This window comes from Pinus tabuliformis, chromosome 8, assembly GCF_031772625.1.
Source record: "Pinus tabuliformis cultivar Carrire ecotype Pingquan chromosome 8, CPIR1, whole genome shotgun sequence".
In the NCBI taxonomy this organism is placed as follows: Eukaryota; Viridiplantae; Streptophyta; class Pinopsida; order Pinales; family Pinaceae; genus Pinus; species Pinus tabuliformis.
The window spans coordinates 608,243,156-608,268,336 of NC_142294.1; the positions used below are offsets into that span (position 1 = coordinate 608,243,156).

Consider the following 25,181-nt stretch of genomic DNA (forward strand, 5'->3'; position numbering starts at 1 on the left):
TTACTACTTGTAAGTATGTTTAGTGGTTTCATTTTACAATGACCTAATTTTACTGGCTTTACTGGCCTTGTATTGGCATTATACCCATCAACATCCTCTCGTGTGACTGCAGACATAAGAAACGGATAATGCCTAATAAAAGCCTTTGCAAATTCATACTTAAAATTTGGATCTCCCAATAACTTGAAAAGCAACTCATGGAGCTCTGACACTACTTTCTTATGCAGAAACTTTTTAGTCCTTAGAAGAGTATCCAGCAAACCATACTGGGAAGAACACATCAATGTTGCAATAAAATTGAGTAAACTCTCACTGCATTCACAAAATCTAAGCAGCATTTCCACGATTACAGAAGTTGTCTTGTAAGCAACCTTTTCCTCTGCTTTTTGTTTATGCCATTTCTTTGGCTTGCCTTCGGCCACTTTTTTTGCAGCTAGTAGACGCTCTTTCCATTCAATTAGAAGGGCCCCCAATACAGGCTCTGCAAACTTTGCATATTTTGGTGGTAGGGGCTGCACCTGCCCTGGACCTTTATGTCTAGAGCAAAAACCTTCTGATTTCCGTGCTGTTTCGTCTCCACAATCACAACAACCACCACCTGTGTGAATCATGGAGTAATCATGATTGACATGGTTGCCAGCTCTGAAACAAGGAACACAAATAGCACAGGTAGGATCTTGCTCACATGTACGGCACCTATATGCAATGTCATTGTTTCCCCAAACTGCCCCACAGACACCTTGAGTACCAGCTGCCTGCTTCCTGAGTTCATCAATTGCTGTTACCCCCGTGCCCATGCCCTCATGTTAGTCCACTATAGGGACATTTTCCTCAGTCCAGTCCAGGAGCCTCCCGCTATCCATTTTCTCCTCGTCATCTATCGCGGTTACATACACAGAGATACAGAGGAGATAGCCAGGGCAAAGACAAAACCTTGGAAATATGGATACTATGGGGGGCAAACTGCGTTTTGGGGGTCCTCCCTCTGCTTCCAATCCTCCTTCTAAGAGGTTCCAGCTCAAGGAGGAAGAATTGGACAAGGACGTGTTTTTGGAAGAAACCCTTTTGAGAGACGAGGAGCTCCTGCAGGACAGCGACAACCCAGGAGTTGAAAGAAGGTAACGTCTTGCTGAGGATTGGAGGCAACCCTGGCTGTAGCTGTGCAGGTATTGACCTAGATCCTAATTATCGGGCTTCATACCCACCTCCCTCTCGGACTTCAGATCCACTTCCCTCTGGTGCTGGCTTTCGAAGAACAGGCTTTCGAGGCCGAATACCCCGTATCTTTGTTTGCTCGGGTCAATGCAAGATCCAAAAATACAAACCAATTGTCCATTTTTAGTTCTGACCAAAATATAGCATACCATAAAATCCTTCTTTGACTTATTCATTGTCATTACCTCTATACATCCTTGCCATTGTAAGAATTTCCTGCCAAATTGGAAGGCAGCCAGTTGCGAAATCTGCTAATTTCTTCATCTTCTTCTAACTTAGGGATACGATTCTGGTCATTGAAAGGCACGGCAACGACCCCTGAGGGCCAAGGATCTGCTCCTTGATGGGACGCTTTCGCTCATCGGATGAGCTCCAACGCTCCGGGACAGGTTTTCTTGAATACCCTGACTGACCTGGTTATGCCTTTGACAGTAAGAAAGCCTTGCCCCTCCGTCTGATGGCTGCTACAACTCGGCTCGAGTGGCTTGGCTGGTACTTTTCTTTCCATCATAGGCGAGCCGATTTGCTTGCAGGGTGAGCGAGGGACGGGGCTTGACCCGAACCTTGACCGACTTATTTTGCTGCTTTATTCATCTGGGACTACTGGAATGTCCAAGGGGGTCATCTCCATGCACAGAAATGTCATTTCTATGGTCTGTATTTTGCTGGGCATGCAGTGAGGGCTTTATGCACGTAGGGAAGAATGCCCTCCATTTTTCTTTTTTCTCTGGGTTGGGTTTGTTTTCGACGGTACAGACGAAGAACGAAACGAAGTGAGAGGCCGCATTAGGGGGCAGGAGAAACTGCCTTGATACAATCCACGTGCCTCGACTGCCTTGAATCATTCCACGTGCCTCGACTGCCTTGAATCATTTCTTCAGGACAGTTTTAGAAAGACTCTAGAAGGAGATTCAATCATTTGGATGGATGCAAGTGAGTTGGTTAGCTAGGAGGTAGACACGTTGGACATGCAAAAGAGACAGAGGTAAAGACGTTGGGTATGCAAGAAGGACGAGAGGCAGGCAGGTGGTAAAATTGTGGGCCCACGGTATTTTACGTGTTTGAAATATATTTTTGTATTATACATTTTTTTTTGCATGTGTGACAAGTGTCTGTTTAAAAGCTTTGTCTTTAACTTGTTTAAAAGCTCTGTCTTTAGCTTGTTACGATACAGTTTGTCTTTGCTTTTATACATTACAGTTTCAGAGCAGTGAACTGCTACAACGTTTGAGGTCCAGTTTAATTTGACAGCCTTTGCACTTCAATTGGTGATCTCTTGCAAACCCCAGTATTGTGGTATGCGTCATTCTTTCACAATATTCACGTATCAACAGGCAGGGTATTTAATATTTTTAGGAATGTTAGCAATTGGACAGATCCACTTCTAACTGGTTTATCAACTAAGCATATCCTTTATTTATCATTTAACGGAAATTGAGATCATCATAAACAAAATGAAAACTTTTATACCATTCAAGACTTCTGCATTTTGTTCAATAGAAAAACTTGCAGGTTCGAATAAGGGTTCAATTTTCACTTCTTCCTTAACCAATGTTTTCATATTAATATGCTAAAGATATTTTAAGTTTCTTATTTTCAGCACAATTGCCTGGGATATATTTTCAAATCTTGAAGTTGTGACAATTGAACACTCTAAGGAATGAAATTTGTCTTCATCTTCTTACCATATATTGCATATTTTGCAAGCTGTCTTCTCACGCAGGGTACTATTGCTTTTAAATTTGAGCTGGTGAGATTTTTAATTTTGAGTTGGTGAGATTTGGGATCAAGCATATGTCCTGCATTTAGGACTGGATTGAGATGTGGAAACTACATCGCTGGCATTCCTAAAGTAGCAGAAGCCTGACTAAAGGCTAGTTTATATTTTATTTCCAAATAGTCTGCATGTTGAGCTATCACATCTTGCAGCACTTGGTTATGCATGAATACTTTTGTTATACTCTCTCATTGGTTAGAGGACTTTTCGGCTAAGCAGTGTCCACAGCTCTGTTGTCCTGTAAGGGAAAAAATTCTTGGCCTGACCATGCAATTTAGTTCATTCCTTTATATCAAAATTATCTGGGCAACTAAATCTGCCATCAACCTAGAAGGTTCTCAAAACCTCCTCCTCAGAAGAGGTTCTGCCTTAAAATTAACTTGTCTAAAGACCTTGAAAAGGAAAGGCTCTCACCCAGCACCTCATGCTCTTCAATGTCCCAATGTTGCAAATATCATGTTGGTGAATATATTGCCAAGAGACTGAAAAGAAACTTATCAGAAATAATAGAGTATCGAGAAACTAAAAAAAATATTAGGATATAACAGTGGATAACCCTTTTGCTTTCAATCCCCTGCTTTTTCTCTTTAAAGTGGACAAAAAAATCCAAAATTTTCAAAATATCCCCAATATTTTACATCGGCTTGTGATATTTTGACAACATATCATAATATTTTCAAAATATAGTGACACTTTCATACCCCTCAAAATATCATGATTTTTTCCACCAAGTATCAGTGAGTTCAAAGACTCGAATTGCCAATATTTGCAAGTATGCCTCAAACAAGGACATTGAAGATGTATGGGTTCAAGTGGTCCAAACGAATTCACAAGACACAGGGTACGATAGCCCAAAAGGCACAAGATAGCAATCCTTTGACTTCTGTTGGGATAGCTAGAAGAAAGCCAATGGCCTCATCCACAATCAAGGAGCCAATGCAATCCCCTCAAAATGTCACCCTTGGAGGCCACAACAAAAGGGCACACTGTTTGTGTCCTCTCTTGGAATCCTAGGAGCCTTTTAACCCCAGTGAGGCCAAAATAAAACCCAAAAATTCCACCATGCCATCAACTTTGAACTCCTTCAAAATTCTAACTGGCCTAGGTGATAATGTTAAGGGTAACATGGATTCCATTTCTTTCTAACCCAATGAACATATCAGGATGCAATGTAGGAGGGATCCTTATATGCTAAAGATATTTTAAGTTTCTTATTTTCAACACAATTGCCTGGGATATATTTTCAAATCTTGAAGTTGTGACAACTGGACACTCTAAGGAATGAAATTTGTCTTCATCTTCTTACCATATATTGCAGATTTTGCACGCTGTCTTCTCACGCAGGGTACTATTGCTTTTTCATAATGCAACTCAATCACTGTAAAGTGCATGCAGTACTAATTACTGTAAAGTAAAGTACTGTAGTGACAATAGATAAAGACAAAGGTTACAGGCCAGGAAACTCCACAAATATTTTTGATAAGTTCCCCCCCTTTGTTTGGTCTTACAAAATAATGAATTAACCCTGACTGCCTTCAATACAGATATCAAAAAGTAGCTATCAAAAAGTAGCTGAATATTGTATTGATCTTCAAAGGAGTCGTCTGCTGCTGCTGGTTCTAAGTATCATAGCTAGCTTATTCCTTGCCATTTTTGAATACTATATTCTCTGCAATTGTTGAGCTTACAATCAATACAATGAATCAACTTGAGATCTTCCTTATCCTACCTTATGGCTCCATAGCATAGATAATTGTTTCTTATGTCAGCTTACAGCTCCATAGTACAAAGAATTTTCATTCATGCTACGCATCTGGCGAGTGATTTTGACAATCATGCTTCATAGAACAGAGAACTGTCAGATCTGCGTTTGCATCAACAATGTAACTGATTCAGATATTAAAATCTAGTTGGATGGGCAAACAATAATTCCTTTCCCTCACGATTGCAATTAACTTAAACTCTTTTGTTTTCTTCATGGACGACGTCATATGGCTGACTGTCATTTCCTTTCTTCTGTGCAAGGCTTTGTGAAGACGCAGTTGGAGGATCCATTCGCAATGCAACATTGTACATTGAATGCTATTGGTCAGGACAAGTTTACCGGCAGAGATGAAGACAAATTCAAACGCCGCTAAAATCCATGTAACTCCCACCATCCATTTTCAAATGCTTTGGCTGTAGCTTCAGCATTTTTGAAGTATCCGTTCATGACTATGCTACCCTTGATCATGAATTCACCAATTGTAGTACCGTCATGAAGAACACTTTCCATTGTGCTGGGATTCTTGATAAAGGCACCTCTGTACACATTTACACTCTGTTCATATTGAGTAAGGACTGAGTTTCATATTTATGAATCTTTCCCTGTTTTACTCATCTTTTTCATAATGCAACTCAATGAATTAAGATGTCATTTTTTGTGTGTCTCTTGTACTCACTTCTCAAAGTGGTCTGAAGGGCACATTTCCAGTGGTAATAGCATCCCATTTATGTTCAGGCCAGCGAGTCTCAAAATTAGGATCTCCACTTGCCAAAAGTTTTTCATACTCCAAAACATCTTCATGATCATCATTCAAAGATGACAAAAACAGATTGCTTTCACCTTTACCTCTCAGTAAAATTCACTAAGAGGTTGACACAATGGACAGGGAGTTTAAAGATTATATGGGAACGATTCATCTTCCTAGTTGAAACATTGTTTGTTACAATCTGCACCAAATTTTACTGTATTGCCTCTTTAGAGAGGCCCATCAAATATGTACAATCCTTTATGTTAAAATGTTATCCATAACATTTCAATATCAACATCCTTTTTGGGCCAGAAAAATAATATATTAATGGCAAGTCCATGATTAATATTTATCCAACAATTTGACACAATTGAGACCTCTAGGTCTCTCAAACTATCTCTAATATGATGTAATCATACCTTAATGTTCGCCCTCTCAGAAACGAATACTACAATCTTCAATTTTCAAAAAATGGGTGCTATATCTTTTGGTGCATGATTTGCAAAAGTGGTGACCACCTCTTTTCAATAAGCAAGCCTACGCTCATATTGCAGTACATGGATATTGTAAACTTCATATTAATCAGATAAGACCATGTAAGTAAGTTAATCGAAATAAAATATACATCTAGTGTGAATACAATCTGTGAGGGCAAAAGAAAAAGGAAAAGGAAAAGTGCAGCCTTCATAAGTGTCTGTTTCAGCTAATCACTAGGTCTAACTAAAACAAAATCCACATGTAATGTCATAAAAATAGGAGTGATTTTTCGATTCAATATCTTAGTGCTGCTCAAGAAAATGAGGCAATTTGTCAGTGTCTTGATCTTCATGACCAAGGTCAAAGGGGGTGCCTGGGGTGCTTGCTAGTTGTCAAAGTTATTGGGCACCATACTGGGATCTGATTATATGATCTTGTGGGGGGCAAAAGAGTGAGGGAGCCTCTCTCCTAACATCCAAGGTCGAAGGAAAGAGGCCTCTATAGAACTTACGCTACTTTTTGAAATTGGGATGTAGTCTGATGGGTTTGAGGTGCCCTACTCAAGGTCTGTCTGGGATTGATTTGTCCATCACTATGATGATGTGCAGTTAGAGGTTTGGTTTGGCCCCATAGAACTGGTGTTAAGGATATTGATTGACATCCTAGGGGGAAGTTTAGGGGACAAACGGGATCTCACCACTTTGTGGTCTACAATATGCTCAAGGTCCCTTTGTCCCTTGTTGCTTTGATTCACTCCCTTCTTTCTGTCCTACTCAGTGAGCAGAAACATTAGACTCTAAATCATGCAATTTTTGCAGTGATACACTTGATACCTCAAAAGTTATAATGCATTCCATGCTCCCATGACGACACTTGTGCTTCAAATCGGTACCCTGACTCTATAAATTCATGTCTTATTCTGAATGAAGCAGATACAAAATTTGGCGTTTGTTATGGTTATGGCCTATTTTCTATGTAGGGTACACAAATGTAGACTAATGGGATATGCTGTTTATTTCCTACTCCCCTGCTTTGAGCAACCTTGGATCTTTAAGGAGAGGATTAATTGGAGGGGGCACTGGTCACCAAGATTGATATGAGTGAAATTATGAGTAGATAGAACACATTGATTGAGAATTTGTAAGTAGCCAATGCAGATATCCTAAGCAATTGTGAAAGGTGTGTGTCTATTTAAGCATGAAGTTTCTCTTGAGCTTTGAGCTTTCTCAACACAATACAAAATCTCTGTTCTGCAAAAAATGTGCCAAGTTATATTCCATTGTTACATAGGATAAGAACAAATATCACATGAGCAAACATTCTACAACTCCATGTAATAAAATTAATTCATAGTCAGGATTGTTTAACTGTACAATGTGTATGGCCATCGTATTGTTTTAATGTTGATACAGATTCCTAATTCGCTGTCTTTAAATTTAGGACTAATTTTGATTTTGATTCGAGTTTTACATTATTCTTCTGGATGATGTGCTAAATTTTGGAAAGATGCAGGATAACATTGGGAGGTTACATGAACGAAACAAAAAAGCTCCAAAGGCAATGAAGCTTTTGTCTAAACTCTTTCCTAACAAAGTGACTGTGCAGATGCCTCAAGTATGTAAATATTGTTCAAATATATGATGGATATTGTCGCGTACATCAATTCCATATCTGAACTTGAAGTATTTCAATTCCATTTCAAATCGGACAGTATATGTATTTATTTCTGCGCTTGTCAGAAATTTATCTCTCATTGAAGTGTTGCGATCTTGCAGGGGTTTCCCTATTTGGTTGCACGCCATACCAATAATCAAATTGAAAAGACTAGACACAAAAACACTAGAAGTACAAGACTTCTCGATTGCATCTCTCTTAGCACATAAGCTCCCAGAGCAATGTCAGGTAATAAGCATTTAAAATATTTTAACAATCTTGAAATGTATGTATGACTTCAAATTGAACTATGAATTGTTGATGAATTTATTGTAGCATACAATTTAATTGCAGTATAATTTTGAAGGAAAATCTGACCTGGTGAGGTTTTTGAAGACAGTACAAGAAATAGGCCTTTATGCTCATCTTCGAATAGCACCCTATGCTTGTGCAGAGTGGAACTATGGGTATGTATCTTTATAATTTTTGTCAAAAATATTTGTGGAGTTTCATGGCCTGTAACCCTTGTCTTTATCTATTGTCACTACAGTACTTTACTTTATAGTAATTAGTACTGCATGCACTGTAGTATTAGACTTTATATATATATATATCCTCATTACTTCCTCTCTTTCTCTTTATAGATTGTCAGTGGTGAACACTATGCATCTTGCAACATTGAAGTGGTAAGTTTTTTGTTTTATGGCGATCATTAAACACCGGTTTGGTCCAATAAATGTTGTTGATCTTGGATTATATCCTCTCCAATCTGATCTTGAAGTATTTCAGTTCCATTTCAAATCGGTCCGTATATGTATTTATTTCTACACCTATCAGAAATTTATCCCGCATTGAAGTGTTGCAATCTTGCAGGGATTCCCCTGTTTGGTTGTACAGGACTTTTCGGTTGCATCTCTTTTAGCACATAAGCTCCAAAAACACTCGTTCCACGAGGTTGAACAAGCCTATACAAACATCCATTACCCACTGTCTTTCAATCTTTTCAAATGATTACCTCTTGCTTGCAGTAAAATATTCCCAAAAACTCAGTTCCATTCACACTTAAAACCGGCTTGCAAACACCTTGAACTCTTTTATAAATTGGCAAAAGCAATGCCTAATTTCTCACCTGCAAAACATAACTTCTTTTTGCACCTACATATTGACATACATCTCTCTGCTTCACATAACATGGAATCCATTAGCATAAGCGAACTTACTCAACTGGCAGCGTTGTTTCTTTTAGCACTTCTTCTCATGACTCTTCTGATTATGTACATCCTAAAAGTAGAAGCACAAAGGAAAAAGAAACCAAGAAACAACCACTAACAATAACATCTCGAATGAGGAGTATAGGAATCTACGTCGGCTATTAGACTATCCATCTACTGCTTCTGCCTCTACAGCATCCATGCCAGGTAATAGAAATACTCAGAAAATTTCTGCATAGTCAAAATCATTTAGAATTAGCGAAAGAATCTGTAGGCTGGAGATGCTATTATTGTTGGATTTGATGTAGGTTATGCCCTTGACTGTCATATCCTTTTTTCTGTGCAAGCCTTTATGAATCATTGCATGCACTGTAATATTAGACTTTATATATATTCTCATTACTTGCTCTCTTTCTCTTTATACATTGTAAGTGTTGAACATTATGCATCTTGCAACGTTGAAGTGGTAGGCTTTTTGTTTTATGGCAATCATTAAACACCGGTTTGGTCCAATAAACGCTGTTGATCTTGGATTATATCCTCTCCGATCTGAACTAGAAGTATTTCAGTTACATTTCAAATCGGACATTATATTTTTTTTTTTTGCACCTGTCAGAAATTCATCTCTCATTGAAGTGTTGCGATCTTGCAGGGTTTCCCTGTTTGGTTGCACACCATACCAGGGATCAAATTGAAAAGACTAGATGCAAAAAAACTGGAAGTATAGGACTTCTCGATTGCATCTCTCTTAGCACATAAGCTCCCAGAGCAATGTCAGGTAGTAAGCATTTAAAATATTTTAACAATCTTGAAATGTATGTATGACTTCAAATTGAACTTTGAATTGTTGATGAATTTATTGTGGCATACAATTTAATTGCAGTATAATTTTGAAGGAAAATTTGACCTGGTGAGGTTTTTGAAGACAGTACAAGAAGCAGGGCTTTATCCTCATCTTCAAATAGGACCCTATGCTTGTGCAGAGTGGAGCTATGGGTACGTATCTTTATAATTTTTGTCAAAAATATTTGTGGAGTTTCACGGCCTGTAACCCTTGTCTTTATCTATTGTCACTACAATACTTTACTTTACAGTGATTAGTACTGCATGCACTGTAGTATTAAACTTTATATATATTCTCATTACTTCCTCTCTTTCTCTTTATAGATTGTCATATCGCTGATTGTCATATCCTTTCTTTTGTGCAAGGCTTTGTGAAGACGCAGTCGGAGGATCCATTCACGATGCAACAAAGTATCTGTTCATGACTATGTTGCCCTTGATCACGAATTCACCAATTGTAGTACCGTCATGAAGAACACCTTCCATTGTGCTGGGATTCTTGATAAAGGCAGCTCTGTACACATTTACACTTTATTCATATTGAATAAGGACTGAGTTTCATATTTATGAATCTTTCCCTGTTTTATTCATCTTCTTCATAATGCAACTTGATGAATTAAAATGTCATTTTTTGTGTGTCTGTTGCACTCACTTCTCAGACTGGTCATAAGGGCACATTTCCAGTGGTAATAGCATCCCATTTTTTCAAATGCTTTGGCTGTAGCTTCAACATTTTTGAAGTATCCCTTCATGACAATGCTGCCCTTGATCATGATTTCACCAATTGTAGTACCGTCATTAAGAACACTTTCCATTGTGCTGGGATTCTTGATAAAGGCATCTCTATACACATTTACACTCTGTTCATATTGAGTAAGGACTGAGTTTCATATTTATGAATCTTTCCCTGTTTTACTCATCTTCTTCATAATGCAACTTAATGAATTAAAATGTCATTTTTTGTGTGTCTGTTGCACTCACTTCTCAGAGTGGTCTGAAGGGCACATTTCCAGTGGTAATAGCATCCCATTTATGTTCAGGCCAGCAAGTCTCAAAATTAGGATCTCCACTTGCCAAAAGCTTTTCATACTCTAGAACATATTCATGATCATCATTCAAAGATACTCTATACTTGTCCAATTCATGAATCACAATCATTAATGGTAATTCCTTTTTCACCTGTGAAAAAATCTTTACTACTGCTTTTGTAACTTCCAAGAATTGGTAATCCACAAAGACCACCTTAGCTTCTGAATGCCTCAAAATAAAAGACATTGTAAGTGCATCATGTCTAATATTTGGAGTGCTGAGCACAAAAGGACTGAACCAACAAGTTCAGAGCTATTGCACTGAACCACTAAACCTGAATCAAAGTCCTGTGTCTTACACTCTAAAACTGTCCACATAAAAAAATTGTCTTACACTCTAAAATTGTCCACAGAAAAAATTGCCAACTTCAACAGAAACGAGAAGTTGGAGCCTGTCGCACTCAACTGCCAAAACCTGACAATAGATCTCCTTTATTGTTTTTGCAAGCACTTAATTGGGTAGATGAAACACTTGCAATCTAACACCAAGATTTTATTTGCGATTTGCCTCCGATGTCAGATAGATCACTTAATTGCACCAGATGAAACACTTGCAATCTAACACCAGGATTTTATTTGAGATTTGCCTCTGATGTCAGATACATCACTTAATTTCCGATTTGCTTTTGCTGTCACATACATCATTTTATGTGTGATTTGCCTCCAATGTCAGATAGATCACTTAATTGCACCGATTGCTCACTTAATTGCACCGATTGCTGACATTCCAAAATTTTGTCAATTTGCATATCGAATTCCGCACATCACAATCGATTTGACAGCTCTACCAGTTAGTAAATGTCTCTGGAGCTTTTCAGCTTTTGTAATTGTATAACTATGGTATGTCTTCTAGGTGTAAGTCGTTGCAGAGTATAAGTGTTTTCTTATGTCTCATTTCCTTATGCGTAGAGCCCAAACATTGGTTGTTCAACAAACGCTTCACGAATATTGCAAAAACCCAGGCAGGGACTACCGCTACGACAGTGTCTCCCTTCTTAATATGACTTTCGACATATTCAAATAAACTGTTAAAAAGTTTAAACTTTACATAAACCAAAGTTTAATAAATAATATTAATGTGACATAATAAAACGATAATCTAAAGTCTTGGGCTCATTTAACAAAGTGGTTGTGTTATTGTTTATAGGCGCTCCAACGAAAACCTTAATACTTATCTCTATGTTATTAAGTTAAACATAGAAAAACTTAGAGCGCATAAAGCTTTGGGCCCACTTCTCTAATGCCTTGCCTTTCCACGTCACTACTCCTCTCCCTGTTACCCGGTCTCAACTTATATCGCAACTTTTATACATTTTCTCCGATAACTAAATCCTCCATTGTCTTATATTTATCTCCACCTCCGGACCCGATATAAATATAAACTAGTTTAAATATAACATCGGCTCCGACATTTGTCGTAACTTTTGAAATGAGTACATTATAAAATCTCCGATATCATCTTATTTCCGATGTGCCGATATTTCACAAGTTCCGACCTATATCCTCCCATGGCTATTTAAAACAAATGATGTTATTTAATAGAAAACGTGGTTTTTGTTTTAGGATAAAGTAGTTTGTTTTTATATATAAATTGATTTGTAGGTTGGTTTTATGTTTTTTTTTTTTTTTTTTCAAAAGGTGGAAAAACCTATCAAACTCAGTTTTGTCAAACCAACAGTGAGGACAGCCATCTCTGGCTGCTATCCGCAAATGTCAGTTGACACATCACTGTTATCAAGGAAAACCACGCCACCTGAAATAACCCGCTGGTGGTCCGTAAGGGAGCAGGCTTTCACTCCTGCCAGATGCCTCTGGGTCTTGGGCCGTTAACCTGTTTCCTTACGTCCGAGGAAGACGAGCTCTTAGCCAAGCAGAAGCAGTTTTAGGGCATACTCCAGGCCCAAGGTTGGTTTTATGTTAGTTTTTAATTAGACGTAATATTTAAATAAATTAAATTTTAATTAAATTTTTATATTAGTTTTTTATATAATTTAACTAATCCTAAATTAATTTATAATTAATTTAATTATAGTTTTTAATTGTAATTAATTTGTATATAATTAATTAATTTTATAATCGTAAATAATTAATAATTGTACAATTAGATAAGATTATAATTTTAAATTAAAATGTCTAATTTTGTTTAGGCAACAAATATTTCAGAATTTTGGTAGCTTTGATTCTTCAACTTTGGAAGCTCATAAGTTGAGTTTTATTTGGTCAAATGAGGCTCAAGATAGTTCATTTGATTACTTAATGAGTCTAAAATTTAGCAAAGGATCAAGTTCCAAATTTTTAAACATAATTAATTTTTTGAATTTAATTTTCTGCATTTTCATTTGCTCATAACCTCTGTTGGATACAAATCCATTCGACTATGTTCTTCTTGAACAATTCGATATTTACAAAGATCAATGGAAAGCTCAAATTTCATTTTTTTTTTAATTGAGATTTAATTGAAGATATTTTATTTTTCAAATTTGATATTTTTATTTTAATTTGCATTTTAATTAAATTTTGATTGGTTTTGACAAGAAAACAGTTGAAGAGATGAGGAGGAACAAATTTTAGTCAATGGGATTGCTTCAACAATAGAAGAATAGGAATTTGGACCAATGAAAATTGTTGGAGCATAATTACCTTTAACAACTCTCCTATTTGGAATTCATTTCGTAAACTATAAAGAATAGTTTGTAGAATAGAACTAGTGGGGGGCTTCTCTTGACTGCAATTCTGGAAATAGTGATTTAGAACTGTAGGTAGAGAGGATCAATCTCAAATCTGCGAGATTATTGAGGATTTTTCTTTTGCATTCTGAATTATGTATGGAGAGAGCTTGCACTATTGCAGCTCTTGTTTTAACAACAAAAGTTCAAACATTGTAAAGGATTGTTGGAGATCAAAGCCAAAGAAGCAATTTCAATAAATTGGTATTTAAAATATTATTGTTTTTTAGATTGATTTCATTTTATCATAGCTTAAATGTGTCATTTTTCATATTTGTGCACTATTGTTGATGTGAGTAATTTGCCTCAATAATTTGTCATTATTTAGCTTTGCTCTTATGCGTTAAACTCTGATTTCTCAGTAACTATTTACTCAGAAATCAGTGTTTTAATTCTGATTCAACACATAGTAGTATTTTGTGAACTATTTCCTTATATTATTCTTTAATCATTCGAGTCACTGATTTAACAATCATCATCATTTTGTGAACTACTTAATAAATGTTGTTGATTAATTATCTCAGTTAATAAATCTTTGAACGAAATGTGTTTTGGTACTCATAATATCAATTAATTTAACTACTTCATTAGCTTGATATCCATTAGAATCCAAACATATGTAAATGCCAATCATTTAAATACTTTGATCTCGGTTGGATTAGATCTACATCTTCCTAGTCGAGATAGGCTTAGGATCTTTTTCCTTTTGTTTGCATTCTAGGATTAATTAGCATTTAGATTTAATTATACATTTCGAGGAATCCTCTTATCAAAGAGACAAAAATTTAGATGTGGTTTGGCTGAGCCCTAGATCAGCTCAAGGATCACTTTTTTGCATGATCAACAAGAAGGTTGATCTGATGTCTCTTCTCTACTAGTAGGTGAAATTCGTACTTTAAGCCAGTGAAGATAGAGAGAAGATAATTGGACCTAGTTTAATCGGCCGGAACCACCATTTCAGCGAAAAAGGAGTTGCTCTAAGTTCCCGACTGGGTGGTCTCCCTTATAATGTTGTAGGCAAATATTTTCGAGCCTTCAACATTTTTGGGGCTAGAAGGAGGGCCTTGAGCTAGTTGTTATGTTTGAATTTTGTTTTGTCATTTTTTAGACTAATCATGGCTCCTATATGCATTCCTACATGGGGTCTTGCTTTCAGCTCATCTAAACCTACTAGGGGCATGACCAAGAAGCAAATTGAGTCCTTGTGTAATTTGAAGTTCGAAGGTAAGAGTAAATTTGCTGCCTTAGATCATCTTTGTTATTTTGTAAACAAATGTGAATCTTTTAATATTATTCCTAACAATGAGATTTGCAGGCTTTTTACTCTCACATTCCAAGGATGAATCTGCAAATAGTTCAAAGTACTTCCAACGAAGTCAATTCATTCCAGGAACATTTTTATGCAGGTATTTCTAAAGCTCATCAAAATTATAGTTATGATAATTTGTGTTTAGAATTAGATAATATTTTCAAATACGAAAATGAATCTTTAGAAGATTTTTCTAATAGATTCTGGTCACTTCGTTATAAATTTAATTTACGTCATTTACCTTCGACTGAAGATTTGATTGAACATTTATATTCTCTTGTTTATTCTAATTCTGAAGATATAGATTTAAATAATGAAGAACATGACACATCTAATTCATTTATTAGTCTTGAATTCAGCAAACAATTTTGTTGAACCTAAGCCTAAGCTTGAAATTATATCACATCATTCTTCTTTGGAACGTTGCAACACACATTTTTCGATTTCTAAAATAAAATTTTCAAACATATATGAAAAATCTGAAAATGTTGTTGTAACCATTTCTAATGGTTCTTGTGAACAACAAGAAGACCCAATAGAATTTTATCAAGAACGACATTTAAATAATGAATATGTTAATCTCTCTTCTCCTAAGGTAAACTCTGAAAATTCAGAACATATCTCTACTCCCACAACTAAAAAAATTTCATTAAGCCATAATTATAATGATACTACAAATTGTCCAGATAAACATTTTCAGCCAACATTATATTTAGGTAGTCATTATTTTCTTTATCGTGATATTTTTCAAATCAGATTGCATTATATGATGATCATTTTAATCTTTCACTTGAAAACAATCCTACCACTAGTTCTGAAGGTTTTGGGATTATCATTCATTCACAGGTTAACTCTTTGGTCATAAATGTTGTTCCAAAATGTCTCTTTCACATATTTTATGATTCTGTTAGTACAAATCAGCCACCTGGTTTCCAAGAGAGGGGGGTAATTTATAACGAATACTCTGGTGATGATGTCAAATATTTACATCCTTGACAAAGTGAACTGATTTTAAAATCTGATTTATGTCATCAAGATTCATGTGTTACGATTTTGTCCCCTATCATTGAACACAAATTTTATCCTGAACATTTTGATGAGTTAGTTTTGCAGGTTTCTAATGCAATTCATTCTTATTTTCTTTTGGTAACTTGCTTTTATAACATTTTGTTGGAATGTCTTTTTAGTGGTAATTCAATTATTGAATATAATTATGGGTTCCAAAGTTGCCCTGTAACATTATTTTGTAATTATTATGTACATAGCGATTTGGTTTTGTTTTCTTTCTTTCAATTCTTTTGTTATGTTTTCTTTTTTGATATTTTATTTTGGCATGTTCAATATCATGACATTGAACATCCTCGAGATTCATTAATAGAAGATAATGAATATGTAATTCAAAATCTTAACCCTGAATATCAAGAAATTTTTCTTTTCCAAATTCACTTGATGTTCATCTCATTTCAATTATCTCCAAAGCATTATCGACAAAATTTAACTCTCGAGAGTGTTTCTTCACAATTTGACCAGTTACCTTCTCCTTTGGATAGCTTTCAATCTCTAACAAATGTCCACCCATACTTTTATGAGCTCATAGATATTTGCTTGGAGAGGAATTTCCAAAAGAAATGGTTTACTAATAAGTTATTTGTAAATAAGTTGATGTTTGTACATACTTTAACAAGAGATGTACATAATAAATTCAGACTTATTTTGATTGGGTTAACTGCAATTTTGTTTTTGTTATTAATGTTTGACTTGTACATGCATATAAGGAATAAAATGCTTGCATGGATACATTTGAAGTATGACTACAACTAATCATGTTTCTTTTCAATTAGAATTAGAGATAGATTAATTTAGATTTAAATTCATTTTATGTTTGCACTTATTTCATAATTTCAATAAACAAGTAATGAATCTGAGTTTTCTTGGCATCCCCTTTCATGTTTTGACAAAGTGGCTTAGAACATATCAAAGTTCTTATAGAATCAGATCATACATACTTGTGAAGTGGTTGATTGTCTTGTTTTTGTAAAACTTCATCACATTGACCATATATGAAGAAATTCCAAGGAATTGTTATGGCTTGGCAATTTTTGATTCACAAGTATTTCTTAAGGCTCATTTTCACCACTCTTGTCCTACGATGTAAATTTGAAGTGAATGCAATCTTAAAAGCTCATTACTTAGCATTTTTAGATTGAACAAATAAATAAGATTTGAACATATGTAAATTTTGAGAAAAAAACATGGGAGAGCTTAAATATTCATGAGGTAAGTTTACAGTCATATTCTTCCAGGTATGTATTAGCAGGGTCATCTTCATTTGTTGTTTGATTTTTTCTTTTTTCATAGTTTGTTTATTATTTATGTTTTGTTTCTTTTTACAGGTATTAATTGACTTGATGATTGGAGACTTGAGATAAGCAAGCAGCCAACCCTTTCTAATCTGCAACATGTCCAAGGAAGTATTTATGTTTCATCAGAATTTGGGTATTCTTTAGTTTTGCTTCTATTCATCAAAACCCCAATAGGTCCTTTTGAATTAAATTAATGCATTATTGGAAGATTCATATCGGATCATTATAATATCGTAACTCTCCTTATAAGAAAGTTACGATAAAATAATTCTCTGATCAAATATTCCCGATAGTTAATATAATTATTAAAGGGGCTTTTGTAAAAAACAAAGTTAAGTTAGGCACTTCCTTTTGAATTAAATACGTTGAGAGTTGTTGGCCCCACAACTGCCACTTGGCATATCGACCTTCGCAAATATTGTAACTTATAAAATGTGTTATGCGTAAAACTCACGATATCCCGATCATCTGATATTATGATACTCCGATATCTCCAATCTCTCAATGTCCCGATATCCTGGTCACTTGATATTCCGATATTCGATATTCTCGTTCTTAGTCTATATCGGGACTTTCATATCGGATGCTATATCTTTAACTCTGCGATATACTATCCCCGATATAAAACTTTCAATACCACTTCCCGCCTCTTCTTATTTCTTTAAATATGATTTATCGGAAGTTTGATATATCGTAACTTTCTAAAGTATAGCCAAGTAATTTCTCCAATATTCTTTTTCTGATATGCTCATGTGTGCAGACCCACGTGAATTCATAAGTCAATAATCATATTATATCTCTCATTGATGCAGCTAAAATAAAATGCTTACACTCTTCATTGCTCAAATTTGCTACAAATGGAAGAAATTTCATTGCAATTCATAAAGACGCATATCTTCATTCTCTTTTATGATAGAATTGGTTTACTTCCGATTCATTAAACATGAAACATTGTTTTCTTTTAGTTGACTACTTGCTTTAATTTAGATTTAATAAATGATGATTTTGGGTCAATAAGATTTCGGTCAATTCAACTTCTTCATTCTTTTAATTCTAATTAAAAGAAGAAGTTAGCTTTTATTGGAGAAGATGATATCCCTCAAGTAAGATCAAATGAAATTTTCCAATTGTAAGTTTCATATGCCCACTTTCATTTATTTTTATTTTCTTTACTTTTCATTTCGGTTTTTGTTTTTAGTTTTTTTTATCTTAAACTCTATTCTGCAGGTATTCATGATCTTTTTTCACATCCCCAATGACTCAAATTTAGAGCTCATTCTCTTTGTTGTTTGCCTCTGAATTTTGGAATAACAGTCACAATGTTTATCAAATCAGCGAAATTGAGGAGACTTCTCATTAGCTTATTATCTCGCATGATTGTTATTCACCCTTTAATTTTAGAAGCCTAATCACTTATAACTCCTAAGGATAAAATCTTCTAGATTCTCAACAAAAGATAAACGTTCGCATGATTATTATTTTTTTTATTTTTCTTATTGAGACATTTGTATAAGAAATCTTGTTGGGGTTTATCTTTTAAATTTGACATTTTTCTTTTAGCTTTTACTTTCGTCATTTTTACATTAATTAGAGTTTGTTGATTTCGTTTTACTTTACTTTAGTGTTATTTTCTTTTTTCTTTCGGTTATGTTTTGATTTTTGTGACTCCACCATGATTCATGTGGAAGGCATGTTCCTCACCCAACAATGGTTGGCATATATGGGAGATCTTTTACTCTGTCTATTTCAATGAATTTCATTTATCATTAAATATATATTTTGATGGAACCATAAAGTCCTCTTGCTTTAAATATTTTTCATGGAGGAACACACATATTTTCTAAGTGATAGGGTTTACATTTTCAAGGAAAGAATTGACCCGAGTTTAACTCAACGGATCCCTACCACCCCTCCACTTTATAAAGCCTCTGATGGATAGTCACGGAGAAATAATTTGGAGTCAACATTATGAAAGTATTGTATCCATTAACATAAGTCTTTATTACAATGACGCAGGGTTACCCTCGCTTATACCCACAGTATGCATATAAAATGCATAAGCATATTTGTCCTAGGAATTTTAACTCTCTAACGAGTAAAAATCTTCAACCATCAATGGTTAAGGCCCCCTTTCTTAATCTCTATGGAATAATTTATAGACTAACCAAGTCTAACCCTTAATCCATCCTTTCCTTCTATCGGAAATCATTCATTCTCTTAAACCTTTTATTAACCCTTAAGCCCGCATATATATTCAAGCCCACTTATAATTGGAATTTCACATAGAAACCTCATATATGTGCTTTATTCTATTATGAGCCCTTTATGATAGAATTCCATTGCAAACATACCTTTTCCGCACTTTTAAAACCCTAGCACAGTTTCCGAGGTTTCCTTTATCGCTTATCGCAATCGCGATTCTCCGCGATCACACTATACACTCCTTGCATCCCCGATATGCGATAACATAACCTTTTGGAACTCAAATTATTAGACCCGCATCTATAACGTTGTCTGTCCGTCTCGTGGCTTCAATCCTTTCCGCTGCGCTCTGCCTTCTCCGATCTCTGATCGTGCTTAATGCTTAAGCCAGACTTCAAAAGGATTACTCTCGCATCTATAGATCATCGGGTCTACACTCCCAAGCCATTTCTGCAACGCTTTCCATTCTCCCTCTGATCGCCGATGAAACTAGGACCGTTGATCTGGATCCCGATCTGACGGATGTCACTGGCCTGATCAATCAAACTTGTGCGACAATCCTCCACCGTCGATTAACTCGCGACATATCTGACGGTTCACAAAGATTTCGAGTGAGCAACATGCACGAGGATTAATCGCCTGAAAAGCGGTTTCTTCTCTCCTCCTCACTGCTACGTGTCACTTGATGAGTGGAATCGAGGGCTCACCCTTCAATACCACTTATGGGTTTGAGGCCACCCGAAATACCACTTTCCTGTATAAAAACTGCTTTGTCGCCGACTATCTTCTGTGCTCTTCCACCATGCTAATCAATCCTGCCCGTTGATCTATAAGATCCAATGGCTGTTTTGCATCACCTCTTCACTTCTCCGCTCTTATCTCTACTTATGTTTTACGCTATTTCTTCAGCATTTTCTCTGTGGTTCAGGTTTCTTCAAAGGTTCTCATCCTTCCGCTATTCTACTATTCAATTCACTCCTGAGCTTGACTTCTGCGAACCCTCACATCGTTATCTCCCCAGAGATCCGCTCCGATCATCCAATTGGATTCAAAGACCCATTATGATTCCTCTGAATCAATCTCTCCCTCTGCGTGTTCTACAGAACTCTGTCTATAACCTCTGTTACAGAGCCTACGAATTCACACACAATTCAATCTATCAATACCCGTAACATATACACATATAAAGTTTGGGATAAACCTTTGTATTGATAAACAAACAACTAATTACATATCGAGACTCTCTGTCTCTCAGGCTGATCTTCAATATCAGTGGCCTCTTCCTCTTTTACTCTACCTATGGGCTTACATTTATACATAGGACTCTATAACTAATTTCCTGGTTTAAATCCTTAATCTACTGAATTGACTCCTAAATGTCCTCTTTAATTCCTCGAATCATGAAACTACCTTAAGAATTATAATTGACTTCTAACTCTTTCGTCATTATTAACCACTCATGTTCTCCTTCATTCGAGAGCATTTACAACATATCTCACATTATCTAATTAATTCCTATCCTACTCACTCAAAAGCCTAAATATTACATTGATCCAACATTTAGGAATCCAACTTCCTTAAAACACATGACCCCCGTATGTCTACTAAAATACAATGATTTTCTCTTAGGTTGAATGCTCCTGCATCAAACTCCCAAAGTAGAAAATATTCATGATCTCTTGATCATGTGTCTTTATAAGTTGATAGAAAACCTCCAGGGTCCCAAACTTTAGTTTGTAGCTGCCCAAATGCCTTCCAACTTTGTTGCTGCTATATGTCTAATGTATTATGTTTCATCTTCCTCTCCTTGTCACTCAGGTTCAAGTTCTGATTGATCATCCTTCCTGCTATTATCAATTTCCTCCACATGTATTGTTTCATCATCAATTGCCATAATTCTTCAATCTCTGTCTCTAGTTCATCTTTCGACTAGTCCATATTCTGCCTCTTATTTCTTCCTCTTTCTCTTTGCTTCAGTTTGTTGCTATTGTCCACTAATTCTTCAAACTGTTGTTGGTTACTTTCACTTTGTAGTTGTTGGTTTACTTTTTTTCTCATTTTGCTCTTGCTCCAACTTTTGCTTTGACTCCTATGCTTACTGCCTCCCTTTCATCCTTACCCTCTTTCATGATTATTTCTGTCTGCACTGAATCATGACATTCAACATTCTCTCCGGCAATTGAGCATCTCTGTTCCATGGATTGAATTCTTCCATAGAATCTTCTTCTTTCATTTTTATTTGGTTGCTCATGTGTGCCAAATTTTCTCCAGCATCTGCAACTAAACCTGCACTCACAAAACACTTGTTAAAATAAAAAACATAAGATTTATGTGCCTTATCTTCCTGTGGCAACAATTCAGTTTGCTGCTCTATTTCTTTCTTCTCTGTTAGCACATCAATATGTTGTTTTGAATTATCAAAAAAATTCATGAGATTGTTAACTAGTCTCTCCTCCACATCATCTGCTCTAATGATGTCCTTTTGTTCTTGTCCACTGTAGTGAACTCCTTCCTCTGCAATCACACTGTCATACTTTGAATTTCCCAGCAAATACTCCAGCAATGCAATTTATCTATGACACTTCATAAATACTTCATCATTACTTATAATCCCTGCATTTATAAACGAATTGTCAGTTTGAAAATTACAAGGCCCAATAGTTTCATCTGTTGTTTCACATATCAGTTCTTCAAACTGAACTTCATCTCTTTTTCCCACAAGAAATTGTCTCTGTGTTGTAACAGTTTCATTACTAAGTTCTTTCTGCTGCAATAAGTCACTGCCTTCCTCATTCAAGAGATATTCTCCCTTATCCTTTACTCCAGAGTATTCATCTTTTGAAAGATACTTTTCCATACTTTTGACAGCTTCAAAGGATTGCTCATCCTCTGCAAAACCTTCTTTTGTTAGTGACCAATCATCAAATGTCCTTTTTGCCAAGGTTAAATCCTTTGCATCGGTTTCTTCCTTCTTAACATCTTTCAGTAGATGTCCTTCTTTTTTACTGATTGTCTCAACAGCGTCCATGGTTATTTCCATTGTGCCTATCATCATGGTGAATTGATGATCCTTTACTATGTTTTCAGCTAACATAGTCTCTTCTTTAAGTTTGCCTTGAATCTCTTGTTGTTACCTTCTCCAAGAGCTATCCTTGTCTCACCATCTGCGTTAATATTCTCCTGCATTTGTTCTGCATCCACAGAAAAACTATCAGTCTTAGAAACATAAGACCCTGTGATCCCACTTGATGATTCAACTATCATATCTCCTTGCTGTTCCAAGTTCTCTTTATGACTCAGAAATTTTTCAATGGTATCCTCTTCAATCTCCTCAAGCCCTTCACTTGGTTACTTGATATCTTTCCCCAACTATATATGAGACCTATCTATCTCATCTTTTTCCATAACATAATTTAGATTCTGCTTGTTTTCCTCTTTTATGACAGTATCAGCAAATTGTCATTCTTTACATGTTTCACCTGCAAACACACACAAATTATCAGATTTAAAACCATGTGACCCTTTGGTCTCACTTGAAGTTTCAGTCTTTAAGTCTTCATCTTCACTCAGAACTTCACCCTGTTCTGTTTCACAAATGGACACTTCCATTTTCATTTCCAACTCAGCTTCTCTGAGTTTTTCCATCAGCCACCTTACTTGCCTCTGTTGTAGCATTCTCTGTAATTTATGCCACTTCACTAGCTTCTTCCTCAAGACCAAACCTAGTCTCTGGCTTTCCTCAAGTATTCTCCTTAATGCATCGAGTTGTTCTTTTAACTCTGCAATTTTTTTGTCAAGCTCCTCTTGACTCATTCTCTTGCCATTTTCCTTAGCATCCCCTTTCTTCATATTCCTTCTACTGTGGTTTTCCTCAGAACCTCTGCTATGACTATCAGTAGCCATATTCTTCTCCATCTCTATGAGTTCCTCACTCATTCACTATGAGCTACATTAAAGCCTCTGCAACAACAAGTCCTCCCTGCTGCCACTTACCTCACCAAGCTTTCCTCTGTACTTGGTATTTTTGGCAAGCACTTAGTTCTCTATCTCTGGAACCTCCTTTGAGCACTTTTCTCTGCTCCTTCTAGGCTTCAACTCTTCTGCATCTCCTAAGAACACAACTGTCCTCTTGTATTTCAATCACCATGAAATACTTGGTTCTGACCACTTCTTCTTTCACTTAGAAAGTCTTACCATCTTCCTTCATTACCTTGGCAATTCTACCCACATCCTCTGTGGAATTACCTTTGTGAACTGCAACAATACCTCTGCAGTAACAAGTCTCCTTGCTACATATGCTTTACGAAGCTTCTCTCATTTGAGCTCAGTCTTTTAGCATTTCTCTGGTTCTTTCCTTTGGAACCAATTCAGGCACTCCTTGCTTTATATCGTTGCAACCTTCTCACTTTTTTTGTTGTTATATGTGCATTAATGTACAAACACACATTCTCCAATCAAATCAAAACAGAACATATCACCTCACCTTCAAGATCTCTGCATGATCTTGTTCCACCATTCCACCTGTACCTTGAATGGATTATCCTCTGTTTCTTGCATCTACAAGTTCTGCTACACATCACCTCTGTGTGCCTACTTTCTGTCAGATTAAAATCTGATCCTTCCTTGCCTGCATAAACATCTTAAAACATAACTTTGTTCTCAGTTCTTTCACATAGAATTTCTTTGTTCTGTTTTAACCCCAATTGTTTCAATTACAATTCTGCTCTGATACCAATTGACGCAAGGTTACCCCCGCTTATACCCATAGTATGCATATAAAATGCATAAGCACATTTGTCCTAGGAATTTTAACTCTTTAACGAGTCAAAATCTTCAACCATCAGTGGTTAAGGCCCTCTTTCTTAATCTCTAAGGAATAATTTATAGACTAACCAAGTCTAACCCTTAATCCATCATTTTCCTTCTATCTGAAATCATTCATTCTCATAAACCTTATTTTAAACCTTTTATTAACCCTTAAGCTCGCATATATATTCAAGCCCACTTATAATTGGAATTTCACATAGAAACCTCATATAGGTGCTTATTCTATTATAAACTCTTTATGATAGAATTCCATTGCAAACATACATTTTCCGCACTTTTAAAGCCCTTGCACAGTTTCTGAGGTTTCCCTTTATTGCTTATCACAATCGCGATTCTTCGCGGTCACACTACACACTCCTTGCATCCCCGATATGCGATAACATAACCTTCCGGAACTCCAATTATTCGACCTGCATCTATAACTCTGTCGGTCCTTCTCGTGGCTTCAATCCTTTCCGCTGCGCTCTGCCTTCTCTGATCTCCAATCGTGCTTAATGCTTAAGCTAGACTTCAAAAGGATTACTCCCGCATCTATAGATCGTCGGGTCCGCACTCCCAAGCTATTTCCGCAGTGCTTTCCATTCTCGCTCCGATCACCGATCAAACTAGGACCGTTGATCTGGATCCCAATCCGACGGTTGTCGCTGGCCTGATCAATCAAACTTGCGCGACAATCCTCCACCGTCGATTAACTCGCGACATATATGACGATTCACAAAGATTTCGGGTGAGCAACGTGCATGAGGATTAACCGCCTGAAAATCGGTTTCCTCTCTCCTCCTCACTGCTACGTGTCACTTGATGAGTGGAATCGGGGGCTCACCTTTCAATACCACTTATGGGTTTGAGGCCGTCTAAAATACCACTTTCCTGTATAAAAACCGCTTTGTCGCCGACTATCTTCTGCACTCTTCCACCGTGCGAATCAATCCTGCTCGTTGATCTATGAGATCCAATGGTTGTTGTGCATCACCTCT

At 36.2% G+C, this 25,181-nt stretch overlaps 1 protein-coding gene across 1 annotated transcript; it reads right to left on the reverse strand.

The window, feature by feature from the left end:
- Positions 1-5,126: 5,126 nt before the first annotated feature.
- Positions 5,127-10,964, reverse strand: LOC149236969 (butanoate--CoA ligase AAE1-like). The gene is made up of 4 exons (XM_089369094.1): positions 10,695-10,964; positions 10,342-10,549; positions 5,458-5,552; positions 5,127-5,312 (listed from the first exon to the last, which is right to left on the reverse strand). Exons 1-4 carry the CDS (start codon positions 10,962-10,964, stop codon positions 5,127-5,129), a joined length of 759 nt encoding a protein of 252 aa, XP_089225220.1.
- Between the last annotated feature and the right edge of the window lie 14,217 nt (positions 10,965-25,181).

Bases quoted from the DNA above. Each gene is read 5' to 3' on its own strand.
- LOC149236969 (XM_089369094.1), bottom strand. From the start codon at position 10,964: ATGTCTTTTATTTTGAGGCATTCAGAAGCTAAGGTGGTCTTTGTGGAT. The intron at 10,550-10,694 runs GTGCCCTTCAGA...CAATATGAACAG, and splicing joins ATGCTATTACCACTGGAAAT to AGTGTAAATGTGTATAGAGA. The intron at 5,553-10,341 runs GTGAGTGCAACA...ATGATCATGAAG, and splicing joins CCTTATGACCAGTCTGAGAA to ATGTTTTGGAGTATGAAAAA.